Genomic DNA, 25478 nt, shown 5'->3' on the forward strand with positions numbered 1-25478 from the left:
AGGTTTGTGATTCCCTGGTGAGCATGGCTATCAATGTACATGGGGGCAGCTTGCTCCCAAGAGCATATCCTGATTGTAGAACCTGGCACGAGAAAGACAGCTGTGAGTCATGCAGATTTCCTGGCAGATATCTCTCCAGTCCTCTCCCTTCCCCCTTCTACTCAAGAAAACATCAGGATGCAAAGGAGTGATAGGTGAGACAGCAACTTTAGAGGGTTAACTTTTATTCTATTTTAAATTCATGAAAAGTGAAAACTGAATTTTCAATCTTGAACAATTCTGACACCTCTCATATGTGATGACACTATAAGATAGAACATGTTCGAAAAGCACTCAGCATCCATTCCCACTGTGCCTTCTCATGTGCCGTGTCTTAAATTGCTTTATAACTAGGATCCTGGAAACCAATCAAGCACTCCCATGAGATTTAAAGGCAGAAATGAAAAACAGCCATCTTCCTGCTGCTTTGGCTGTTCTCTGCCAGCAAGTAAAGCCCTGGAGACGGCAGTCCCCAAATTCTGCTTTATAGCAGTTGCAATGGGGGACAGACGTCATGTGCCCGTGTCTTCATGTTCAGGTAATTGTGGCTTGATCCTAGGATCATAGCTATAGCAGTATGTTCTTAGACCTGATATCCTGACTGCCAATCATCCCAACCGGGGCAGTGGTCACAGCTCTTCAAACAAGCTGGAATTCTGGAGGCCTGGCTCACAGCCTGCATTCCAGCTCTTCCGAGGATTGCCTTAATTTCTGTATTAAATACTTTTCTGCTTAAAACACTTCTAGTGGTTTACATTTCTTAAACTGAACCCTGATAAACTACGCCACGCCACTGCAGTGGTGGCTCAAGTATTAGACAACCAAAGAATCCCAGTAGTGAACCATGACCATGAAAACAGTATGTTTCCCTCCTTGTTGGGAAACACTTTTTTAAAGACAGAAAGAATCTGCATCATTTCAGACTTATACTTGGCGAAGACATTAATAATGCTAATATTAATATAAACCTATGCAACACTTTACAGTTTACAAAATAGTTTTATGTACCTTGCCTAATTTGATGCTTATCACAGTGAGTTAAGGCTGGTTTTACAGTGACACAGCTGATGTAACAATGTTTTGCTTGGGGTTTTATGATAGATAAAATGGATTTAGACATTACTACTGGGAAAAAAAATCATGGCTATGAAAATACTTAACAACTCTTATTCATAACCTGTGAATCTGTAACAGGTAGATTTTTAACAGTAGTTTTCTGTTTCATGCATGAACACTGTGGTTACTACATTAAGTATGACGCTTCAATTACTCTACAGGAAAAAAAACACTTTATAAATTTGAATGTGAATGAGTAACAAGTTAGCACCAAGGTCAGTTTGGAGAGGGTGAAAAGGAAGAAATAGTTAACTCGATAACCTTAGAACCAAGTTCCCAAAGATGGAAGCTACCGAGACAAGGACCCATCTAGACTAAGAAATCAGGAATCCTGGTGACGGGCAAACGTTAGTTTCTCCTTTATTAATGCATCCTACAAAATTTTGAATGCTAGCCAATGTTAAAAAGCAACCCTAAGAAGTGTTTCTTAACACCAAGAGGAGCTCTTAACTCTTCTTAGTAACATGTGAGTCTTTAATATTCTGTAGTTCTCCATAAGTTCCGACCATATTTTTAAGGTCAAACTAGGAGGCAGAAGATAAAAAGCTGAAGCTGGAAACCATCACAGCGCACCTTCCTTCCCAGTCATCCAACCTCCACCCAGGAAGGAGCCAGAACAATGCTCAAACATTTTAAAAGAGTACAAGGTTGACTAAAACATCTGCATTAGTTATCACTGGCATTGTGCTTCTTATAACTTAGTCATTATGGAATGTTACTGCATTATTCTTTCTACTATAAAAAGTTTAACTTACTGGAAGTTCCACATTTTTAATCCAAAAAAAATCTACAAAAATGTTTACATAAAGGAGCGATTTGTTTTTATACTTTAAAGATGTTTTACTCTTCTTAGATGTATTTGTGAATTTTGCAGTTTCTCTATAAGCTATGTCTATTTGGACAATTTTAATCTGGCAACAACAAAGTCTGAAAAAAACACGGTAAAAGTAACGCTTGGGAATCGTTCTAGAATACAGTTTAGAAATCTGTACCACAGCCTCAAAACTGTTCATGTATTTTAACCCAATAATCTGACATCCTAAGAATAATTAGAAGAAATGATGAGAAAATTGAGGCAGAGAGTCAGTAAAGGATTATTTGTTGTACTACTAATTATAACGACAAAAATCAAAACATATACACACTCATTTTATAACATATCATACAGCCTATTTAAAAAGAATATTCACTATCATGGGAAAATGGGTGTAACTAGTATATATATGTATGTCTTTGTGACTAGAACAAAATGTGCCAAAATACTAACATCAGTTACTAAAGGACAGTAGGATTGTTTTAATTTTCGATATCTTAAATTTTTTAGGATATTAGTTTTTAACTAATTAAATAGCTTTAAGTTATTTTTAACACTAACCAGATATTTGAAGATATTATGAAATTACCATTAATAATTATTGTGTAATAATTAACATTATTGTAATAATAGCATTTGGCTATGTTTTTAAAAAGTCCATATATTTTAGAGATATATACTGAAATGGATGGATATATGGATGAAATGAAATGATGCTTTTAGATTTGTTACAAAATAATCCCAGCTTAGGGGTGGAAGAATGAAGAGCATGGGAGAGGGGGGCATAAAAACCCAGGACTGGCTATGTGCTAATATTTGTTATATTGGGGTAATAGGTAAATAGGGGTTCATTACGTTGGTTTCTCTACTTTTATATATACTTAAAGTTTATCATAATTAAAAAATAAAAAAGTTAATTTTAAAATTTAAAAGGGAAAAGCACTAATAAGCACTATTTGAAATTTTATATATAATTAAATCTGTTAATCTATCACTGAATAAAGACTAGAAATATCTCACATTAAGAGGATGTCAGATGATCAGAACTTTCCTTCATATACTTCTGAGTTGTGACTTAAAAACAAAACAAAACAGAAAACAAGATAAATATTATCTTCATTACACCACCAAATGTAAAATGCTCCAATATTTTAGATACTGCGAAAATACTGCCAATTATGACCACAAGATGCTTCTCAGTTAAAAAGATGTTGAAATGTGAGAAACATGTGCATCTTAGAACTGATGAAATACAGTAAGTTCACAGGCCAGATTCAGCCACTGGCCTTCTGGTTTGTGATCTGGGATCACAGGAGCTGAGTAGCTATCACAGATCATGCAGTCTTTAAGATGGATTTTTATCATTAAAAAAAGAAAAAGGGAAGACGACTTGTGAATGACACTTACTGGAAAGGATGGTATTTTATGGAGTGAAATTTCTATTCTGAGAGCACTTACAAAGCTGGGCACAAAGTCAGATTTTAGAAGCTGATGATTCAGATTTATGGTCTGCCCCAGTATCCCTTATGCTGACAGGCCTGTGGTACCCCCACTAAAGTGGCAACAAGCAGAGCATTAACCACCACCTCTATTTGGAAGGGTGCTGTTTTTTCCTATTAAAAGAGTACAAGGCTGACAAAACATCTGCATTGGTTACCACTGGCATTGTGATAGGCCATTTTTCCTATTAACTGACGAAAGAATTTTGCAAGATGAGGTAACAAAGAGGCACATTCAAAGGCCAATTCCATTATCTTTTTGATGACTGAAATTTTACAGGGTTTCCTTCACCTTATTTCATGTAAATATAATTAGTAATGGGGCAACATTTTTCCCTAAAACTACATTTCATCTCACAGTTCGTTTTTAATTAAAAAAAAAACATTTAAATGTTCATAGGGTCAGGCAGTAACCAGTCTTTCTAAAAAAGAGAATCCTAAATAAAATAAATAGTTTAATCCAAAGCTGTAAGTTCACGAGTAGACAAAATAGCCAAAGTAAATATTGAATATGCAATTTTAATATTGTACCAACTACTTTACTTTTCAAAGTAGGCTTCTCTTCTTTTCCGTAGCTCTTCTGAAGTAAGATGTGTACTTGATGTCTGTGGAGTATCTTGAGACATATTTCTGGAACCACCTGAAGACAGAAGAAAATGGAACAAAAACCAATCGTTTTATATACCAGTTAAAGCAATGTATGTTTATACTTATAGGAACAAGCTTTTAAACAGTTTTCTTAAAATCATTCTGCTACTCTTCTGTAAATATAAGAATGGCTCTGTAAACCTCAGGGAATCTGAAGAAAGCTATTCAAATCTGACCTGTGTCCACTACAGCCAAAGCCATTACCCACCTGTGATATCAGATGTGAGGACTCAAGTCCAAAAGCCAGCGTGGCAGGAAGAGCCATTAACACTACTCTTGTGTGCTCTCTTGAACTTATTAGACATAAATCTATACTTTCAAAGGCATACAATTCCTTAGAAGCAACTTATAGTGGACAATTATTCAAATCCACTGTGTGCTCTATTCTCAAACATTTGGGTCCTACAGCAACTTAAGTACGTTTCTGTGGTCTCACCAGAGATTCTGTACAAACTGTGAAATAAGGTGGTAAGAAGAGTGAATTACACAAAAATATCTAAAATTACAAAAGCTGGTGTCCGTCCATAATTGGGCCAATCCGGCAGGGCTCTACTCATCAAACATTGGACTGCACACCATACAGAATGCCCTGAAGCACGGCAGGAGGCGTGAGAAGGTCAGGATCAAATACAAGGTAAAAAGGATGATCTTCGTATGAATGAAACCTCCATTTTATTTAGATATTTAAGAAATTCGACGAGTAATTTCATTAGAAAATAGAAGGCAAATTCGTATTAATTAGATAAAAACAAAACTACCACAAGAAACTCCTTACACTTTTATGTCAGCCGCTCTGAGCTACATCCCAGACATGTCCTGCTGCCTGGATTCCCTAGAGGCTACAGCTCACCCTCCCCTGCTGAGGGGCTTAGATCACTATAAAAGCAGGCCCATCGAAGTGGGCTTAGGCTGTCAGTTGCATGGCACTAATGTTAGATTTTTGTAAAATCGATACATGTTCTCTGTCCAGGCCTTCCTCTGTGTCCAATAGCATACATTTATGAAAGAGCTGGTCTGGGTAAGGGTCCCCCCACTTTTGCCCACAAAGATTAACTTCAGTTTACTGCTGTGTTGGTACAGTATTATAACCAAATGGAATAACCAGAAATAAAAATATAACTAGTCCTAACATAACATAGGTTGTAAAAAGTCATTCATTTCACAAGAAAACCAAAAGAAATACCCATTCCTTCTGCAGAAATTCTCAAAGGACTGCTGGCCGTTCATTAACTTCCAGGGAAACCATGAGTTACCTGAAGCAATTCTTCAAACATGAAAACCACCACGTCAGAATGTCTATACCTTGCATACTGAGCTGAATAGCCCTGCGGAGATCTGCTTCTTCATCTTCCATGTCAATTTGCTGGCGACTTAGTGCCAGAGCCCGCTGCAAATCCTCCTCATCTTCGTCTACTATTGCTGTCCCATCATTTGCTTCTAAGGCTTGTTCCAGATCTGTTTTCTGGACTCTAAAGAATGAAAGCACTGACAATGACTGCAGACCCATCTTGTAGTTTAGATATAGACATTTATAAACCGAAGATTTTACGTAAGTCAAAACTTACACATTTTCCTGCAGATAAGGTTTAATAATATAAAGATTGTATTGTGATGTGACTCTAAGTTAATATAGTTAAGTAATTCAAAGAGTTGATTCAAGTTTGAACCAAGAAACTTCACTAAACTATAAAGGTCTAAAAAAAATCACCAACAATAAAAGGACTACACATTCAATGTTAGCATGAAAATTTAATTCTCGTAATGAAATGCTATCACGTGTTCCATACTGCAGGCTTAATTTTACCTCTGTTCTTTCAGTTGTGCTAATTCTTCACCAATAAGTTTTGGTCGCTGCATCTGTTGGACCCTGATCATCTGTAGGAGTTGGTCAGCTTCACAGTCTGGCAGATCACCCTTAACAACAAATATAGAATAACCTAAAAAAGAAAGGGCAAAAATAACTGAAACAGCTAGTAAGAGATCCAAAATCGATGAACAATGCTAGCAGACAGAGAGGCAGCATGGTACAGTCCTGAAACAGATACAAACTGAGGAGTCAGAAAGACCTGACTTCAAACAATGATTCTTATGCTTATTGGCAGGGTGATGTAGAACAAAGTCCTTTAAGCCATTGAGTCTGACTCTCTTCGCCTATAAATGGGAGTAGCCATCTCACAGAGTGGTTATGAGAAATAAAGAGTATCTGTAAACAGCTCTCCTAAAACAGTGCCTGACCGAGCAGGCTACTCCCCAAACGGTAAGACAGTCAGGTAAAGCAGTGAGTGAGAGCAAGGAGTCTGGAATTAGACTGCCCGAGTTTTAATTCTAGCTCTTCCATTTCCTAGTCGCATGGTCTCTGGTAAATCACTTGACACATCTATGTCTTGGTTTCTTCAGTTGTTAAACAGATAGTACTGGAACCATCCTTAGAGGGTTGTTGTAAGGACACAATCAGATAACATGCATAATATCATGTAATATGTATAAAATGGGTCACCTGTGGAAACAGCTGTCCCATCACCCTGACCTCCCTCCCAACTGAAAACATGGTCTGAGAAGCCAATACCGAAAATCTAGTCAAGGTATTAAAAGTGTGTTTTGTCTTTTGAAAGAAATACACTGATCCTGTGCAATTTTTTTTTAATATGGTTCTAGAAAGCCAGGGTTTTCCCAGCTGGAGAGTCCACACTGAGTAACGATGGGTTATACCAAAATCATTCTAATCAAGTCACATTTTTCTACCATAAAATTTTCTGAAACTTAGATGCTTATTAGTAGATATCCTTTGTGAGCATTAACAGATAATGAAACAAAAAATAAAAAATAAAAACAGATAATGAAACACAAAAACAAGGATCAAAAGGAGTATTGGAAAAACTCAAAACAGTAGTAACTTAATACGTAATAAGTTAATATGCTTAACTTTTTTTGTTTTATGAGGACAAGTGTGCTCAGAGTTCAGATGGTTTAACATGTTTCATGCCAATAAATTGTTTCTAGATCCTAGAACAAATCTATCAGCTCACCAAGGCATTCCATGAAGAGCATCATGAAGAGTAGAAACTCTGCCTTACTCAGGTGACACTGTAAGGATCTTAGGGTTTATTCAAGACTAGACTTCACTCTCAGCATGCTGGGAAGCACTGAAGGGTGAAGGAGGAGGGTGTGCCATAATATGTATTGTATTTTTTAAAAAGCACTACGGGCTGCTTTATCTATATAATATATGGGAACCAGACTGCAAGAAGAGGGGTCCTTACTGAAATGGAAAACGTGAAGGATAGCATGAATGGGGAGAAAAAAAAAATCCATCTTTTGTAGACATGTTCAGTTTGAAATGCTTTCTGGACTTCCAAGTGGAGAAGTCAAAGTTAGGAGTTTGGTGTTTAGGGTACATATCTAAGCAGAAGATAAAAGTTTGGGAATTATTGGCATATAGATGTTTTCAGAGATGATATTTAAAATAATGGGACAGTACATGGTCAAGAAGTTGTCCAAGGACTGAATTGTGGGTCACTTCAACAGTTAGAGGTTGGAAAGAGTTAAGATCCACAAAAGGAATCTGAATGAAGCAGCCAGTGAAATCTGAGGAGAATCAGAGCATTGTGGCCTGGAAGCCAAGTGTAGATGGTATTTCAAGAAGGAAGAAATAGTTAGGACCCAAGGTTTGGGGCACAAAAGAAAAGAGACAGAAGTATATAAAAATCAAATTAGTTACAATACTAAAGTCTTACATACGAATTGGAAAGAACTACATGACGGCCAACCCATTAGCAGTAAATACGCCAGTGCCCACATTGTGATCTCTAAACACCATCACTAAAGGGGCAGGAAATACACAAAATAAGCCTGAAATTCTGCTTACCTGAGAAAGAACGGCTTCAAAAGCCTACAGTGGTCATTTCAGAAACTTGTGAGTCAAGTTCAGAAGGTCCCCACTGGCCCAAGATGGGACAATTAGAGTATCAATATGAATAGTATGACGGACTAGAGCACATGAGCTATGTTTTACTGGATTAGTTTATAATGACACTTCAGAAAAAAACAGACAATTGGTTACTTTTTAAAGAGACTATGAAACGAACTCATTTTAAAAACCGATAAAGGGAAAATAGTATTCACCCTGCTTTTACTATAACACCATACTTCAGGATAACCAAATAATGAAAGTTTATTAGTATAGAAGCTTTCCAGCTAATAAATGAAGGAATGATGGGAATCTATTATCACCATTTTGCAATCCTTAATGAAATAATGAACTAGGCATTGCTCATCAATAACTACTCAAATCACAAAAAGACAACCAGACATTAAGTGCCACACCATCTGTGAAGCCTTCTGTCCCCCCAAAATCAACCTGAATCTGCTTAAGCCTCTTGATTTAAGGACTAAACTACTGTGTATCCAGGCCTGAGAGAAAAATAGGGATGTAATCAGCAAAATCCAGAATGTGGGAAACAGAACAGATGACCCATTTTCTTCCAAAACATAAATCAAAGAAAAAATAAAGTGGAGAGGAATCCCATTGCTAGACGCAATCAATGAACCTTACTTCAACCTGGATTAAACTGTGAAAAACATAGGAGACAACCACGGAAATGGGAAATTTAAACAATGACTGGGTATTTGATGTTATGAAAGCACAATAGTTAAAATTTTCAGGTGTGATTATAGTATTGTGGCTATATTTTTTTAAGAATCCTTGCTTTTACAGATTTTAATTTTAAAAATTTACAGAGAAAATAACAAGATGCCTAGTGTTTGCTCAAATAAAGAGAAGGAAGAGGGTAGGATATAAATAAAACAAGATTGGCCATAAGATATTTGGTGAAGCTGGGTGAAAGGTACATGACGATTCATCAAGTTATTTGCTATACTTTATATTTGTTGGAAATTTTCAGTAAGTTTTGTTTAGTTCTGTTTAAAGGAGGGTATAATCAACTACACTCTTAAATAAGATGAGCGCAAATAAAAGACTGAGAATTAAATACTGGCATTGGCAAATGCAGAGGTCACTGGTGACACTGAGAAGAGAATGTTTCAGTGACACGTTGTGACAGTGTAACTGGAACAAGCTCACGAACAGGAGACAGTACACTGGAGATGATTCTAAGGAGAAAATAAAAATGGAAGGCAGGTGGAGTTTCCTGGAGTTAAGAGTGGCCTTTTCTTTTTAATCAATGGACATAATGAGCTTATTTCTCTGCTGATAGGAATAATACAGAAAGAGGGAGAACTCATCTTACAGGAGGGTAAAGATAAAAGCAGGAGCAAAGAGCTTGAGTAAGTGGGAGGAGCTGGGATCAAGCCCCAATGAACAGAGGTTGGTCTTGGTTAGGAGGAGGGGACAATTCATCTACTTTAAAGACTCAAAGCACATGTAGAGATATAGGCAAGTGGACAGATTTTCTCATAGAAAGATGAAGAAGTTCTCTTTCAGTTTCTTCTTCTCTTTTCTTAGTAGAATACAAAGGAAGGTCATAAGCTAGGAGTCAGGAAGGGAGAGGGGGGTGGTTAGTTTTGAAGAGATAAGCTATGAAATAACCACCATGGAGAGTAGGTGAAGTTACTAAAAAACATAGTAGGAATGGCAAGTAGCACTAAAGGCTCATTTGAAGTTTGTGATCATAAATTTAAAGCAAAATCAATCATCATATTTCTGATAGTCTTTAGCCATGTTCAGCTGCTCTGGTACAGGAATGGACAAGACCAAGATTTGCTTTTAACCAGGTCATGAAAGTATGATGGAGGGAGAGGAGAAAGGAGTTGAATGCAGTGAAATGATTATAATGATGGATTATAGAAAATAAGCAGGGTAAGAAAAGAAGATTATAAGGGGAATGTCTGGGTCTTGTGGTAGGGTTCAAAGAATGGTCTGAACGGAAAAAACAGAAAATATGGTACAAAGATCAGAGGCAGTAGTCAAAGAGTAGGATGCTTGCAGCTGGGGTTCGAAAGTGGTACAGTTATTGGTAATGGCCAGGCAAGAGTGAAGAAAGTGATCTTTGAAAGTAAGAAGCAAAGTGTTGTGTTGAACTGGATTGATTTTTGATATAGAAATCACTAAGAATGATGAATGGAGTTGAAGCAGAAAGGAGACAGTGAGTCAGATCCTAACGTCTTCAATGGAAAAGGAGAAGGATCACAGGTGAGTGCAAAAGAGAAGAGGTAGTTGAATCTAGTGGCACATATTTCAAAGGAGCGGAGTTTTTAGGGAAGAACAGCAGCCTAGAGAAGGCTAAGAGGAGCAAGAAGAACACCTGGCCTTCCCCTTGGCCCTGTGGTATGTGAGGTATGGAAGAAACAAGAGGCATTACTTAGAGGGGCTGCAAAGGAAGCAGCATCCTCAGGAGAGGGCCAGGTGTCAGTGAGAACTCTACCTGAACAGCATCAGTCAAACCCCAACTTCAAGTTCACCATGTAAAACAAAGATTTTTTTCACTGCCATTGCCATAAAAACAGTATTGTTACTCTCACATCTAATGAGTTAAGTTTTATTTAGCTACTTTGAAAGATATAATTATAAAACTTTCCATCTTTATTTACCTTCCTGTTGTAACTGAGCCAAGAAAAGTGCAAGGTATGTGTCTGATATTAATTCTGGACCCGTCAAGAGAGAATTCAAGTTGAACCACTGGAAAAAAAATGTCCAACATTGAAGTTAGTGTACATCACAATTAAAAGGAAGTTACACAGGTTAAGGATATAACCCGTCTAGACTTAGTATGACTGTCTAACACTGGAAACATGTCAAACCAAGATTTTTTTTTAAAGTAATAATGTGATTTAAAAAGACTGAAATAGAATGTTAGAGATTACTCACTATTAAATGTTTTTAAAAATAAAAGTTTGTTTTAAGCCATATACTTTAAATTTCCCCCACCAATAAAGAAGAGAAAGAGATACGACTTTTAAAGTGTCTTTATTGATATCTATAAGTAAATCTTTTTTCAAAGTATGCCTGACAAAACCTTAATCTAATCACATTATATTGATGTGGAAGAAAAATGACAACTACACAGTTTTCCCATTACTGATAATTTTGGTCAAAAATGTCAATTGTGAGAAAAAAGCCAGGCATTCCAGGAAGAAAATCTGTAACCACCAATTCATTTTAAGAGGTCACTAAGCCACCATCACATGTAATTAACATCATTTAGTCACTACTTCATAGGACTCCTAATTTAACCCACAAGACACAAAAAGTTTCAAAAGTTACTGTCAGTATCATGACCAACTACTTTTCTTTAATTTTCACATAGATCACAATACTTTTTCCAGTCACCTTTTTCATTTAACAGGGACCTCAGACATAAGAGTCTATAGTGAAAAATACAATTTTAAACCAGAATATCAATTACAGCCAGAGATTAGCCAAAATTTGACATTTCCTGTATTTGTCAAAGATAATTTAAAATGTGAAAAATCAATTTTGAAGAATTAAAATTAACAAAAAAATCTCTCAAAATAGGTAAATTTACATGCAAATCAATACATAGGAACTTCTGGAATCTAAGCCTTCAGATCTTTAAAAAAACCCGGTGATTACTTTATACAAAATAAGAATACCTGATCATAATTTTCAAAGATATAAATAAAACCCAGAGGTTAAATAATCTCGGCAGTGTCCTGCCCTGGCTTTTCCCTAGAGCTGATCCCATTTGGGTCACTCTCTACTACACCCCATTTCCTCCTTATTCACACCTGGGTCACTCTCTATGACACCAGGTCCCCATTACTTGCTCTGAGCCGCTCAGGAGGGACCTTAAGAAATAACCACTTACGATGAAGCTGCTTCTCAGGTGGCTGACTTAAACGATAATAGCAAGGCGTTTTGTTTCTGAATTATCTTTTAATGACTTAATTCAATGCACTCTTTCTTGACTTCATTTTCTTTTTGGTATTATTTTTTAAAACAGCTTGAGGTATCATCTACATGCAATAATCTGCACATATTTGAAGTGTACAATTTGAGAATTTTGACACATGCACACACCCTAAAACCACCACAGCCAAGAGAGTGAGCGCACTGTACTCCTCGCTGCCTAGTTTCCCGTGCTCTCCTGATCCTCCTCCTTCACTCTTCCTCCTTCCTCAGCCCCAGGCAAACACTGATTCCTCTGCTTTCTATCAGGACAGATTATTCGCAGGAAATTCGCATTTCCTAGACTTTTATATAAATGGAACCATACAGTATGCAGTATTTTGTGTCTACCTTCTTTCACTCAAAATAATTTGGAGATTTATCCCATGTATCCTAGTTAATTCCTTTTTACTGTATTAGTACGCTTTCAACAACACTCTTTCAAAGATTCAAAATTCTAAACAAAGGAATTTATTTCTGTTTTAAAAAAATGGAACTGTGTGTACAACGATCATTGTTAATTATTTTTAAAAATAACACTGTAGGTACATTTCTTGATCTTAAAAAGGGCTTGCTCAAGACATATCCCATATTCTTTTTTTTTAATAGAAATTATTTTATGTGGATATATGTGTTATGTGGCACTTTGGAATATGAATAATCTTGTTAAGCTAAAGCAAACATGGTTGAAAACTTTCATTCATGTGAACACTATTTCAAGCTTTGTGATAGTACTATGCTAAATACAAATCTGTAAGTGAAATAGCTGATAGAACATTTATCACATAAAACCCACTTATAAGTAACCACATTTACATTGTCTTAAATAATTCTTCTTATGATACAGCTAAACTGTATGTGGTTGTCACAAATAAATATATAGGGAAAATTGATATTGTCTTTTAAAATAGCAAATTCCTATCTATCAAGATTGAAACTATCACACACACACACACACACACACACACACACACACACACACACACAGAGTACTGGTGAGTTTCTTCATCTTTTAGGCACTAATCCCTTACATTTTAGTTGCAAATGGAGTGTAGAATGTGAAAAAAGACAGAGAAGGAGGAGACACATTACCTGTTTTCCTAATTTTCTAACTGTAAACCAGTGTTCTTTATAGTTGCATATAAATGATCTTTCATTTCTAGAAAAAGAAAAAATACAGATCCAATATTAAGTGGAGATAATAGCGTTCATATTCATTTAGTTTGTCCATTGTTAATATTATACAAAACTTGTAATAATTTAGGATTATGTTTACAGTTAAGTAGCACTGATTTTTAAAAAATCACAAACAGAATGAATCTCTCTGCAGGTTAGTGATGCTTTGCAAAAAACGACGGCATCACACAGCAGTGAAGGGTCAGCTGTGCGCTGCCAGACACTGGGTTGCCAGGAAGGCTTAGAGGGCACAGGTTCAGGGACATCCCCAAAAGGTGAAATAGGGAATGAAACATGACACATCAAAACACAGGTATTCAAAATATATTTTGCTTCTTTAAGAAATTACAACTCTAAAAGTCAAATTTAGGAAAAGAAAGTGTAGGAAAAGCAAAATACAATCTCACATGGGATCGATCCCGAGCCTCTGATACTCTGGACTGTTGAACAGGATTAGTTCCAATCCCCAAACTTTCAAGGCATTACTTATAACCTGTAGAAGAAAATAGTGAGTTTTCATGAGCTAAACCATTCAATCCCAAATACAAACAGGGTAGCCATGTTAGCTGTACAAACAATTGTACTTCATATATCAATTTCCCCAGAAGGCTATTGTTTTTAAAAAGTGTATGTATATAGCTATATCACTAAATTTATATATGACGTATAAACACAACATTGAAAGAGTGTTTTTTAACACTGGGTTTCTGGGATATTCAGAGAACCACACAATTCCTAAGTAAAGCTGCCACAAAAATCCAGATGTGTATTTTATCTAGTAAGTGCTATTCTTAAAACTAGTCTCCATATGAAACTTTGGCTGCTACAGGTCCCGCTTTAGAGAAATTATATTTCAATTAACTACCTGATATGTCTGTAACAGTGATAATTATCTCGTATGTCTATGAAAATGAGTTCTTTCTAAAGATCTAAACTGAAGCTTTTAAAGATTTTAAACTTCTATTATCATGGGTTTATAATTTTAGGAAAAAACAAAAGATAAACCTGATTATTTCAAACTGCCTGAAAAAAATAGATTTCTGAAAATTCACTTCCAAGGCAGCCAACATAGAAGCAAGTGAACCAGGTACCAGAAGAGACAAAAAGTGAATGCAATGAAGTGGGCAGACGTGAGTCAGCACCAAGGGCAGCGCACGCACAGGAAACTGCAAGAGCTCAGCCGAGGCCAGCCCTGTATAGCTGTTACCTGGAACCGTCCACAAAGAAGCACTGACGGGGAATGCTGGTGAATGAGGAGTCCAGGACAGTATGAGAGGAATGCAAACAAACACACCTGCAGAAATAGGCCCCTCAAGAGAGGTTCTGAAAGAACTCTGGAGCTCTCCCCTCCCAGGTGTTACATTGAAAGACCCACAGATAAAAGAATTTCACAAGTAACATAGCTTCCTCTGAAAGCTGATTTAAAGGGGAGTGAGGTTGCATTTTCTCAAATTTACACAAGAGACAGTAAGTTTAAAAGACTGTGACTTATTGGAATTAAGGTTATTAGCATCTAGATGATAATTAAATCTTCTTTCAAAAAGCCCTACTCTATATCCCAGACACTTGTCTTATTAGGGAGACCACCTCAGGGATGATGTAGATGCCTGACCACTGCACTGTACACCTGAAGCTGAAGCTGAAGAATAATGAATGTCAACTATAATTTTATATATAGATATATCACACATATATATATTCACAAAAAGTGGAGTACAGCATAAGGAATAGAGACAGTGGAAATGTAACAGTTGTAAGCGATGTCAGAGGGGTAGTAGATTTGGGGAGGGAGGTTATCACTGTGTGTGAGGGGTATAAATGATAAATGTCTAACTATTACATTGTTTTGTACACCTGAAACTAATAAAATAAAAAAATTATCAAACTGCCAGGAGAATTCTAAAAAAACAAACCCCTACCCTATAATGAAGATGCTACAATCTTAATTTTCATGTTTATCTATACAAAAAAAATCTAGTACTCTAGAGTATACTTATACTCATTATAGACACAATCTACTGCAGGAACTTCTGAAGGTCACATCATTACAGTGACTATGAAACGCTGTGAAAAAATACTTCTACCAACCATACCCTGAGCTTAAACAGCGCCTGGGACATAAACAACACTTAGTACTCGCTTGTGACTACTCACTTGAATAGAGAAAAAACCGCTGTCATCCATATTTCCAGAAGGCTGCTGTTTAATTTGGATAGGTAGTTGAGGCGGGGGTGGAGGGTGGGGAGAGAAGGATAAAAACTGTCATTAGTGTGCATATTTAAAATAACATCTTGTGCAACCCCATTTACAAAGTCAAGAGCAGAGTTATAATTAACAAGTCAGATCCTGATAGGCAGAATGGTTTATCCTTTTCTAAACAATACCCACATTAAAAACACCCGAAAAACAAAACCACATGCAATTTGGTGAGTTTAAAAATCAGTACCTGTAAAAATGTGCGATAGTCTTCACTAGTAACTCCTCCTTCCGCCATCCTCATCCTCTCTTCTTCATCTAGCTGATGTGCAATAGAAGACAATTCCACAGGGCTAAAATATTCTCCTTGTAATAGATTATTCAAGCAATGCTGAGCACAAAGTGAGCCTTCTTGCTAATTTTTCCAAAAGAAAAAATTCAAATGTGATTTGTTAAACAGATTTGTACAATGGCTTTTTAAAAGAGGAATTTAATCATTACCTTCTTAACACTGTCAAAACTGAACCTTTTTAGTTTTTGACAAACATGATTAACATAAGGCATGTGCATTTTCATTTAACACTTATTTTACAATTGTACCATTAATGGAACTACAATAATTTAGTAATAGGATCAAAAACTTAAGAATGATTTATATTAAACATTATTATCTATCAAATACACCAAATCTCATAATTTACTAAAAACTACTCTACAAACACTTAGCCTCCCTCAATTTCAGAGTCTAACATAAATCCAACTTTAGAGATTCCATGGTAAATTATTATACTAATGCTGAAAGGGGATTTTAATCCCTAGAACATTTGTTCTTTAACAAGATAATCTCTACTTGAACTAAATGCTTGTTCACGTAACTTCGTATCTCAAGAATTGATACAGGTAAGAAAAATTCTGTTTGATGTTAAGACTTATAGCTACAGAGTCGAGGTTCTCTTCAGGGAACTCAGTAAATAATACACACACAGTATGATGCAATGAGCAAGATACCCAAAAAGCACCCCCGGAGCTCACTTCTGAACAAGCTGGAAAGGGGGGGGCTGCATCCAAGCTCAGCACTCCATGGGATCACTGACTTACTGTTATGTGAGTGGGGAGTACAACTTCCCTTGGGCCCCAGGGTCTGTGGGTGTTGGACAGCTGGGGAACCCATACGTGTAAGACTGCCTGGCACTGACAAGCCTGCTTGTCACCCCTCTCCTGGCAACAGTGCTGCTTTTCCCCACTTGCCTTATAAGAAGGGAGATTCACAGGTGGATGAGATCCCTTCCTGGGAACACAGACCGGGGTTTGCCCTGCTGTGGGATGATGGCAGACAGGAGAACACTTTCTTCTCTTGCTAACCCTGGACCCACTAAGTTCTCCCTTTCCCCACTAGAGTCTGTTCCATAATCCAGCCTGACATCCTGCAATTTGTTCTGAGCCATGTTACACAATAGAAAGTGAGCCCAGAGAGCAACATATATTTTTCCTGGTGAATTCATGTTCCAGGAACAAAATTCAGCTGCTGAAAAAGATACAGAGACTACAGATATAATGGAATAGGAAGGCAGCACTGAGAGGGTGTGAGTCTGAGACTGGGGGCTGAGAGGTTAAGTTATCTTCATAACCTGGTACGGAATAAGTAGCTTAGAGTAAAGAAGCAGTATCTAGCCCTCAAGGTGCAGTCACAAAGGTGAGGGGACTGGTCTGCACCTCTTTTTCCTTCTACTGTATTCCTGCCACCAGAGAGCAACTCCCACTGAATACCAGACCACGAGCTGAAGAACATGCAGACGTCCTACTTACGTCCTACTGAAAAATGGACAGGATGAACGAGCATTCACAGGAGGATAACCGAGGGGCTTAAAAACACAAAGGTGCTCAAGTTCATTACCATTAGGGAAACGTACATTAAAACCACCATGTTTTACCAAGACCACACACTCTCCAGAGTGGCTACAACGTTGGAGAGGACTAGAGACATCAAAACTATTAGTTACTATTAATGAAAGCATAACCTAGTATAACCACTTTGGAAAATTATTTGCAGTATTTACTAAAGCTTAACACCCTGTGATCTAACAATTCCACTACTAGGTACAGAATGCAAACAAAAGAAATACAAACATACGTTCATCAAAAGACATGTGTTACATAACAATGTTAACAGAAGCACTACTTATTCCAAATGGCTCCCAAACTGGAAATTGCAAAGATGTCCATCTCAGTAGAATGGATAAACTGTGTTATATTCACAAAGGGATAGTACGTAACAATGAGAATGAATTATCTATAACTGCCTGTGATGATATGGATGAACCTCTCAATGTTAAAAACAACAGACTCAAAAGAGTACACATTATATGAATCCATTTACAAAAGTTCAAGCACAGGCAAAATTAGTCTATGATGTTAGAATTCAGGATAGTGGTTACCCTTACAGGGGTGGAAGGAGAGTTAGTATCTGGAAAAGGGCATGGGGGGGCTTAGAGGATGCAGGGAAATAAACGTCTGCTATTCAATCTAAGTGTTATTTGCACATACCGTGTTTCCCCGAAAATAAGACCTAGCCAGACAATCAGCTCTAATGCGTCTTTTGGAGCAAAAATTAATATAAGGTGCTCCAAAAGACGCATTAGAGCTGATTGTCCGGCTAGGTCTTATTTTCGGGGAAACAAGAGTATGTGTTTACTTTGTAAGAATTCATTCAGCTGTACTCTTATGATGTGGTGCCCCAACATGTGTTATACTTAATTAAAAAAAAAAATCAAACAACAAAAAAGCCTCTGCTAAGATACAGAGACTGCACGCATCAAGAGCTAGCTACCGTATTTTGCTGTGCATAATGCACTTTTTTTGCCCAAATTTGTGAGGGAAAAATAAGGATGTGCATTACACCTGGGTAGTACTAATTCCATATCTATATAAATGTTTTTAATTCTTTTATTTATGCTTATGAGTTAAAAGTGTAACTCTAGAAATCAATAACGATATCCGCATGCAAAATAATACCCTGGAATACGATCATCGGTTTTGTTGAACTTAGGACAAACTTGCAATAACAGAAGAGTTCTTGGCCTTCTGTGATATGTAAATATCATAAATCTGTTACCGGTACATAAAATTTCTTGCACCTTGTATCTGTTCTTGTGTTTTGTAATTATTTGTTACATAAAATTTCTTGTACATAATGTTTTAAAAAAATTCCTTTATAATACAAAAAACAAGTACCAAACTCGACTGTCTTGGGATCAGAGAATGAACAAACTGCATCTCCAGTTTTCCCAAGATATTTTATAAAACCACAAAAGGGAAGAGCATCCAAATCATTCCCCCATTGCCCTCAAAGTTTTTAGGACCAACCTGAAACTAGTTCAAATTCCCAGACACTAGTGACTAGAACAGAAACTGGGCATGAACCTAAGTAAGGGTGGCTGTGGCAGGGCTCATGTCTTATTTGAGCCTCTCATCTGAGTGATAATAAGGTTCCATCCTTTTTAGGAGATTCAGCAAACACAGGCATCCAAATAACAACAATGCCAGCTCTTCTACAGCACTAAGTGCCGGTAACATTCTAAGCACTCAACTCCGAGGAAAACACTTTATCCTCACACACAGAAGAGGAAACTGGAGCAGAGATAAGAAGTAACTTACCCAGGATCATACAGGTAGTAAAGGGCAGAGCCGGGCTCCAAACCCAGGCAGAGCCTTCAAGTCTGTGCTATTAGGTACCACTTCCTCAGGCCACTGATGTGGAATTTGGTTATTACTAAACCTCAAGTATCCTAAAGACGGCTAAGGACAGGCAATCACAAAGGGCATAATAGATGTCATAAAGTCAATGCTCAGCATCTTTTCGGTGTTTTCACTAATTTTAAATATAACCCCAACCAGTTCGGTCATCAATCCCAGTTTATACCACATAAAAGTACCAATTCAGATGGTACAATAACCTCACCAAGAGCAGTCAGCAATAGATGTGATAACAAAAATGACAGAAAGCAGGCACCAGAACCAAAACATAAAAACAAAACAAAAGAGCAGTTAATGGCCATTTAATATTAGGGTTTAAGTTAGGGATTGGCAAACTCGAGCCCTTGGGCCAAATTCAACCTGCACCAGCAGCTAAGAACGGTTTTTATATTTACAGATGGTTGGGAAGACATACATAAACTAGAGTATGGAGACTATATATGACCTGCAAAGCCTAAAATATTTACAGAAAAATTATTTAGGTAGACAGCACCATATACATCTTAGATGCTCAAAGAACTCACTTGATTCATTCAAATATTTATTGAGCACCTACTATGTGCCAGGCACTAGAGAATATATCAGTAAACAACTTGTTTAGATTACATTGTAACGTAATACAAGGAACTCAAAGTGACAACAACGAAAATGGGGAAAACAATATTCCACGGAGAAGAGGTTGCAGGGCCCTTTGTAGGAGGGGAAGCAAGTATGCTGGAAAAGGGCACATTAAGGTCAAGTATTTTCATAATGGACTGTGTATAAGATTAACAATGGGCCCTATGATTACAGATGCTTTCCATACTCTTGAAATATGCCCGAAGAACTTGAACAAGAACCTTCATTTGCTAAGTACACATAAATTAATAAGCATAAATGTTCTCCTGAAGTATCTTTAAGCCTACACACATGCTAATAATTGAGACTGATTTCTTTCTTATAAACGCATTTTCATTAGGCTATCCCCCAGTTTCTTTTGATGCCATGGTTTGGTAGTTACCTCTACTGAAATGTATCCAAAAGAGGTAACAATCAATATTGTTAAAATATATATTGTGTAGGTCTCAAGAAATGGTGTGGAAAATGTTGGAAGTTTTCCATGTGGAAACATTGGTCCTACACCAAAGCGTCTGAAGCTTAGTAATAAAAATACATACATGCAAGGGTTCTCTTCATGCAGTCTCCTTGACAAGCAACTAAATTTCTCTTGTCCAAGTTTCCTATATTAGGTCAGTCAAGTCAAGATTAGCCATAACTCTATCAGAGTTCTTCCTCCCCACGCATAAAAATTGGTCCATTCTAGAACGTGCCAAACTTTCTGAAATGTTTTCTATAAAGAAAAGCATTCCATTTAACAATCTGTTTAGATTGATGCTGTGTCTCTTGTCTTTGATTGCTTTATTTGATTGTCGTGTGTTAATTTTTTAAAATAAATGATCATTTAGAAGTATTTAACAAAAGAAAACCCCTTTGCTCCTACTAAATAAGAGCCGCACCAGCAACCCTTTCCAAACGAGACTATTATGAAACAAGATGTGCCATAGTTGTCCTGAGGAAGATTTCACTCACACCCAAAAGGCTTGATAACTCTACGTGGGAAAAGACGAGTTTCTTCACATGCCACAAACAGTATCTTCAAGTACGTGGTCATCGAAGAATCAAAACAAAACAGGCCAGGCGCACCACTGCAATATTATTCCAGTTCACCCCTAATATCCAATAAGAAAGCTGGCTTCCTGATCCGGAAAGATGGAACTACCAAAAGAAACGAAAACCAAACATTTCCTAACAAAAACACTTATGACGACTTCCCTGTTTAGGGGCGCACGGGGTTTCCTACTTTATGTCCCTTAGTGTCAGGCCCTCCGTGGGCTGAGCCAACGTCCCTGCACTCGAGAGACTCACGAACCTAGTGCACGAGAAGGACGTGAATACACCGCCAGGGAGCTAAGTGTATGGGAGATTCCAAAATAGAATTGAGTCCAGAGAAGGAAAAGTTATTATAATTCTGCCAGGGGTAGCACTGGGAGAGTTGGGAAGGATCGAGGAGGTGTCCGAGAGGTGACTAGCTAAAACCTACGGAGAGTAGAGGAGAAGGGACCGGAGAAGGAATCCCATGGAAAGTGGAAGCGAAGCGCAGAAGCAAACCCACTCGGTGCCACCCCCTCTCCGGTGCCCCGAGGCGCCCACGGCCCTGCCCTCACTCCCTCCCGGCTCCCCAGACATCTCGGACCCCGGGCTCCCCAGGGACCGCCGGCACTGGCCTCAGGGGCGGGGGGTGCGGTGGGGGCTTCGGTGAAGCTCCCCTCCGGTGAAGCTCCGCCCGCCCGGGGAGATCGGGATGGGGGTGACTCGGGCCCCACCCAGCTCTCCGGGAGGTAGAGATACCGCACCCCACGCCCGCCACAGCGCCGCACACAGGTCCCCCCGGACGCGGACACTCACTTTCTCGTGGAAGATGGACTCCATGTTTATTTGTCTGGAGCCAACGGCCCCCGCACCGAGCCACCCCACTCCGGCTCCGCCCCCCGGCCCCACCCCTCCGCCCACCCTGCCCCGCCCCGCCTCGACCCGCCCCTAAACACGCTCCGCATGCGGACCAATCACCCCCGAGGATGAGAGTCACGTGGACCGAAGAGCGAGTGAACGCAGGGGCGGTAAACGCGGGGACACGTGACCTTTGTAGCGCGTCCTCTCGTGGGCTGTTGCCTGGGCTGCTGGAGGATGCTGCAGCGCCTCCGGAGGTCTGGAGGATTTTCTCTACTTCGCACCCGTTGCTGTAGATTCTTAGGCTTCTAGGGGTTTGGATAAGTGCCACGAGGGTTCTATGTTCTTTTTGTTTTCCACTTTACTTTGTACTTTCTACTTATTGTATCTGATTATAATTATTTAGTATCTTCCTCCTCTGCCTCATTAAAAACAGGTATCATTGCGTCCCCGAATACCTAGCACTTACGTGAAAATGATAGTTAATATTTATATAGGGCTTACTGTAGGGTGGGCACTCTTCTAAGAGCTATGCATGTGTTAATGAATTTAATACAGCAACGTTTGATGCAGGCGTTGTTATTATCCCATGTTACACGAGGCAACTGAGGCACAGAGAGGTTAAGAACAGCACAGTGTCCAAGGTCAACGACTAGTGAATTACTAGTTTGGGCTGAGGTCCAAATCCAGACACCTTGTTACTAGTGTATGTGTTCTGGCCCTGAAGAGAAAGCATCAATTCGCGTAGGTGAAAAATCCAGTAAAGAAAGGGGGAAAGGGCTTTGAGGAAGCTGAAGAAGTAGAACAGGAGCAGGTCTTGCATCTTGAAAGTAGGGTAACTGTGTTGAGCAATGGGTGGAGATTTTACACACACACACACACACACACACACACACACAAATGTTGGTCTGGCGTTCAGGAGGTTGGTTTGGCTGTACAACTGGGAGTTGTTGACATTGAAAAGGCAACTGAAACCACAGGAGTGAATAAAATCATCTAGGGGGGAAAGGAAGAGGTTGAGAAGAATATCTGGAGCACAGCCCTGAGAGTGGAGGACTAGTCCAGGAAAAGGGAGGAAAAGCAGAAGAGTGTAATATGGAAGCCCTGGGAAGGAAATGTTTCATAGAGCAGCCAGTGTCACTTGCTGCCAAGAAGAGGTTCAGCAACGTAAGGACAAGAGCCCACTAAATTTTGTTGCTATGGAAACCACTGGTGACTTTGGAGAGTGCAGGTTCAGAGCAACAGAGGGGGCACCAGGAGGTAAGCAAATGGAGACTGCTAGTGAGGACCAGGTGCCCAGGGGAGGATTCGGCGACCGCTTACTGAACGTCTCTGTGTGGTCTGCAGTCCTGTACTGTATTGGGGAAATAGTCTGTGTTCTTAGGACTTGTCGCCTAACTGGGGAAACACATCATGGGCTCATGAAGTGAAAAACTATGCAAAACAGTTTTCCTGATTTTTTTTCGAAAGAGAGTATGTGTCCATGTAGAGAAACATGTATTTATATACAAGCATCTCTGGAAGTATATACCGGAATCCCAGAGGTTATGTGTTTGAGATGAAAAAGGAACTAGGTAAATAGGATACGGGTGGGAGGGAGACTTTTCACTACAGTTTTATTCTTGATTTTTGAGCTATATTATTAATGTATTATTCAGAAAAAGTATGTGATTGTGTTCATTTCGTAGGGCTGCTGTAGCAGATTACCACCGACTCGGTGGCTTAAAACAACAGTTTATTCTCTCCCTATTCTTGATGCCAGATGTCTGAACCCAAGGTGTCAGCTCGGAAGTCTCTAGGGGGAATCCCTCCTTGCTTCTTCTAGCTCTGGTGGTTCCTGGCATTAATTAACTTGTGGCCACATAACTCCAATCTCTGCCAGTGTCTTCACATGGCTTTCCTCCTTTTGTGTCTCTCCATGTCCTCTTACAAGGTACCAGTGACTGGATTTAGATCCCACCTTAATCCAGGGTGATTTCATGTTGAGCTCTTTAATTACATTGGTAAAGACCCTGTTTCCAAATAAGGTCTTTGGTTCTGGGTGGACTTGAATTTTGGAGGAACATGATTCAACTTTCTACAGTAATTCATTGCTCACTAGGATATACACTAGCCAGAGGGCCTTACTGTTTTGTTCACTGTTAAATCCTTATCACCTAGAACAGAGCCTGACAGTATTTAGTATAGTTGAATTAATACTAGTCATTTCATTAGGCCTTCTAGACCTATTGAGCATATGGTTAATAGCAAGAATAAAGTGACAAGATCAATGCCTGGGAGTCAGAATGCAGGTTCTGGTTTTGGCTTTATCTCTGAAGCCAAATCTCTGTATAATTTGGGTATTAGATTTTGTTGCATTTCCTATTTTAATAACTCCATTCGATAGTCAGCACTTCACTTTGCAAGACAACACATATCGTCTTTTAAGGACTAATGATCATACTCCCCAGAAAGCATTCCCTGCTCTCCAACTAATCTAGAAGTCCCTGTCCCTCTTATGAGCTTCTGTATGTGCTTCTATCATACATGGTGCCTTTTACACAGCATCATACTACTTGGTTTAATCATGCATCTCCACTACCCTATAAATGTCTTGATGGCCGGGCTCAGGTCTTATTTGACTTCATATATCTAGTAGTTGATGATGCCTTCCAAGTGAATTAATGAAGCCAAGCATCTGGGAACCATTCTTCATTCTTTTCCCCCAGCTCTTCTCCCTCACCCTGTGTCCCAGTTTGACCTCAAATGCTATATACTCACTCCTCTCTCTCCCCTTTTTTGTTACTGCTTAGCTCGAGCTGCCTTGGTCTCGTGTGTAGTTGTTTGAGGATCTCTGAGTTATTCTTCTGATTCCAGTCTCAGTATGTTCGATTCATAGTGCTGTCAGTGATCTCTCAAAAACACAAATCTCAGCAGTTTTCCTTTCATTTAACAAATGGAGTACTACTATGTTATCAGGCACTGGATTACAACCGTGAAAGAGACACAGTCCCACCTTCATGGAACTTATATTGGGAGGGATCTTTAAATAATGACACAAGTTTTACTCTATTTAAAATCCTTCAGTACCTTCCCATTGCTGGCTTAAAAAGTTCTACGATCGGAACCCACCACCTGTCTGGCTTTATCTCCCAGAATTCCCTCTGATCCAGTCACACCAGCTGTTTCCCTTGACTTCCAGAAAGTCCTCTGATGAAGTCCTTTGTGCCACCACAGTACCTTGCACATGCCTGTATTAAAGCATTGATTACATCATACTGTGATTACTTTATACACTACCAGACTCAACTTTTGAGGGTCAGAGGAGTCTTCATATAAAGTGGTGGTACAGAACAGTGAATAAATGCATGAATTCTTTCTGACTGATTGGCACAAAAAAGTATTACAATAATTCAGTAGGAGAGGTTACTGAGCTAATCAGAAAGAGTTCCTGGAGACAGGGTAGATGGAATAGTTGCATTTCCATACTTTCTATGTCCCCTCGGCCAATCAGCTTTTCTCAATCCACTTCATTGAAATTTTATGTTAACAAGTGAGATTGCATAAAGATATTTCTAGCTTCTTGAACACTATACTTTTTAAACTGACATTTTGTTACCCAAAACCAAATAGTTTGACAGAATTGTAAACATTTGACATTTTAAAACTTGTAATGGGTGTTGTCTTGGGTCCTGAGTTCTGACAAGAATCAGTGATAATTAGGGAATATCATTTCCTTGTAATTTTACTTCTGAACTCAATCTCACCTAAAACAATGTTTCTCAAGAGAGGTAGTCGAATATGAGGACATATGTATACACACATGAAACCATCACCACAACCAAGAAAATGAAAATACCATACCCGTTTCCAATTGCCCCTTTGTAATTCTTCCCTCCGATCTTTC

The 25478-nt window shown here is 38.6% G+C and overlaps 1 protein-coding gene across 3 annotated transcripts in view; it reads right to left on the minus strand.

Annotated features, from left to right (window-relative positions):
* The window catches only part of ATXN3 (ataxin 3), a 33189-nt gene extending 11549 nt beyond the window's left edge, over positions 1-21640 (minus strand). Inside the window, exons 1-10 of one of the 3 annotated variants that reach the window (XM_088797455.1) lie at positions 21551-21619; positions 15603-15767; positions 15311-15355; positions 13564-13649; positions 13073-13139; positions 10663-10750; positions 5921-6053; positions 5419-5585; positions 4012-4108; positions 2990-3043 (exon numbers count right to left, since the gene is read on the minus strand). In XM_088797455.1, the coding sequence (XP_088653581.1) occupies positions 3010-3043; positions 4012-4108; positions 5419-5585; positions 5921-6053; positions 10663-10750; positions 13073-13139; positions 13564-13649; positions 15311-15355; positions 15603-15767; positions 21551-21574 (906 nt within the window). In that variant the 5' untranslated portion in view covers positions 21575-21619 and the 3' untranslated portion in view covers positions 2990-3009. Of the gene's footprint in view, positions 1-2989; positions 3044-4011; positions 4109-5418; positions 5586-5920; positions 6054-10662; positions 10751-13072; positions 13140-13563; positions 13650-15310; positions 15356-15602; positions 15768-19006; positions 19130-21550 lie in introns of those variants that run through there. The other 2 variants (XM_019745261.3, XM_019745277.3) reach the window with 2 other exon arrangements.
* Between the last annotated feature and the right edge of the window lie 3838 nt (positions 21641-25478).

Source organism: Rhinolophus sinicus, chromosome 3 (genome assembly GCF_057876585.1).
Source record: "Rhinolophus sinicus isolate RSI-liver-muscle chromosome 3, RSI-T2T, whole genome shotgun sequence".
Classification (NCBI taxonomy): Eukaryota; Metazoa; Chordata; class Mammalia; order Chiroptera; family Rhinolophidae; genus Rhinolophus; species Rhinolophus sinicus.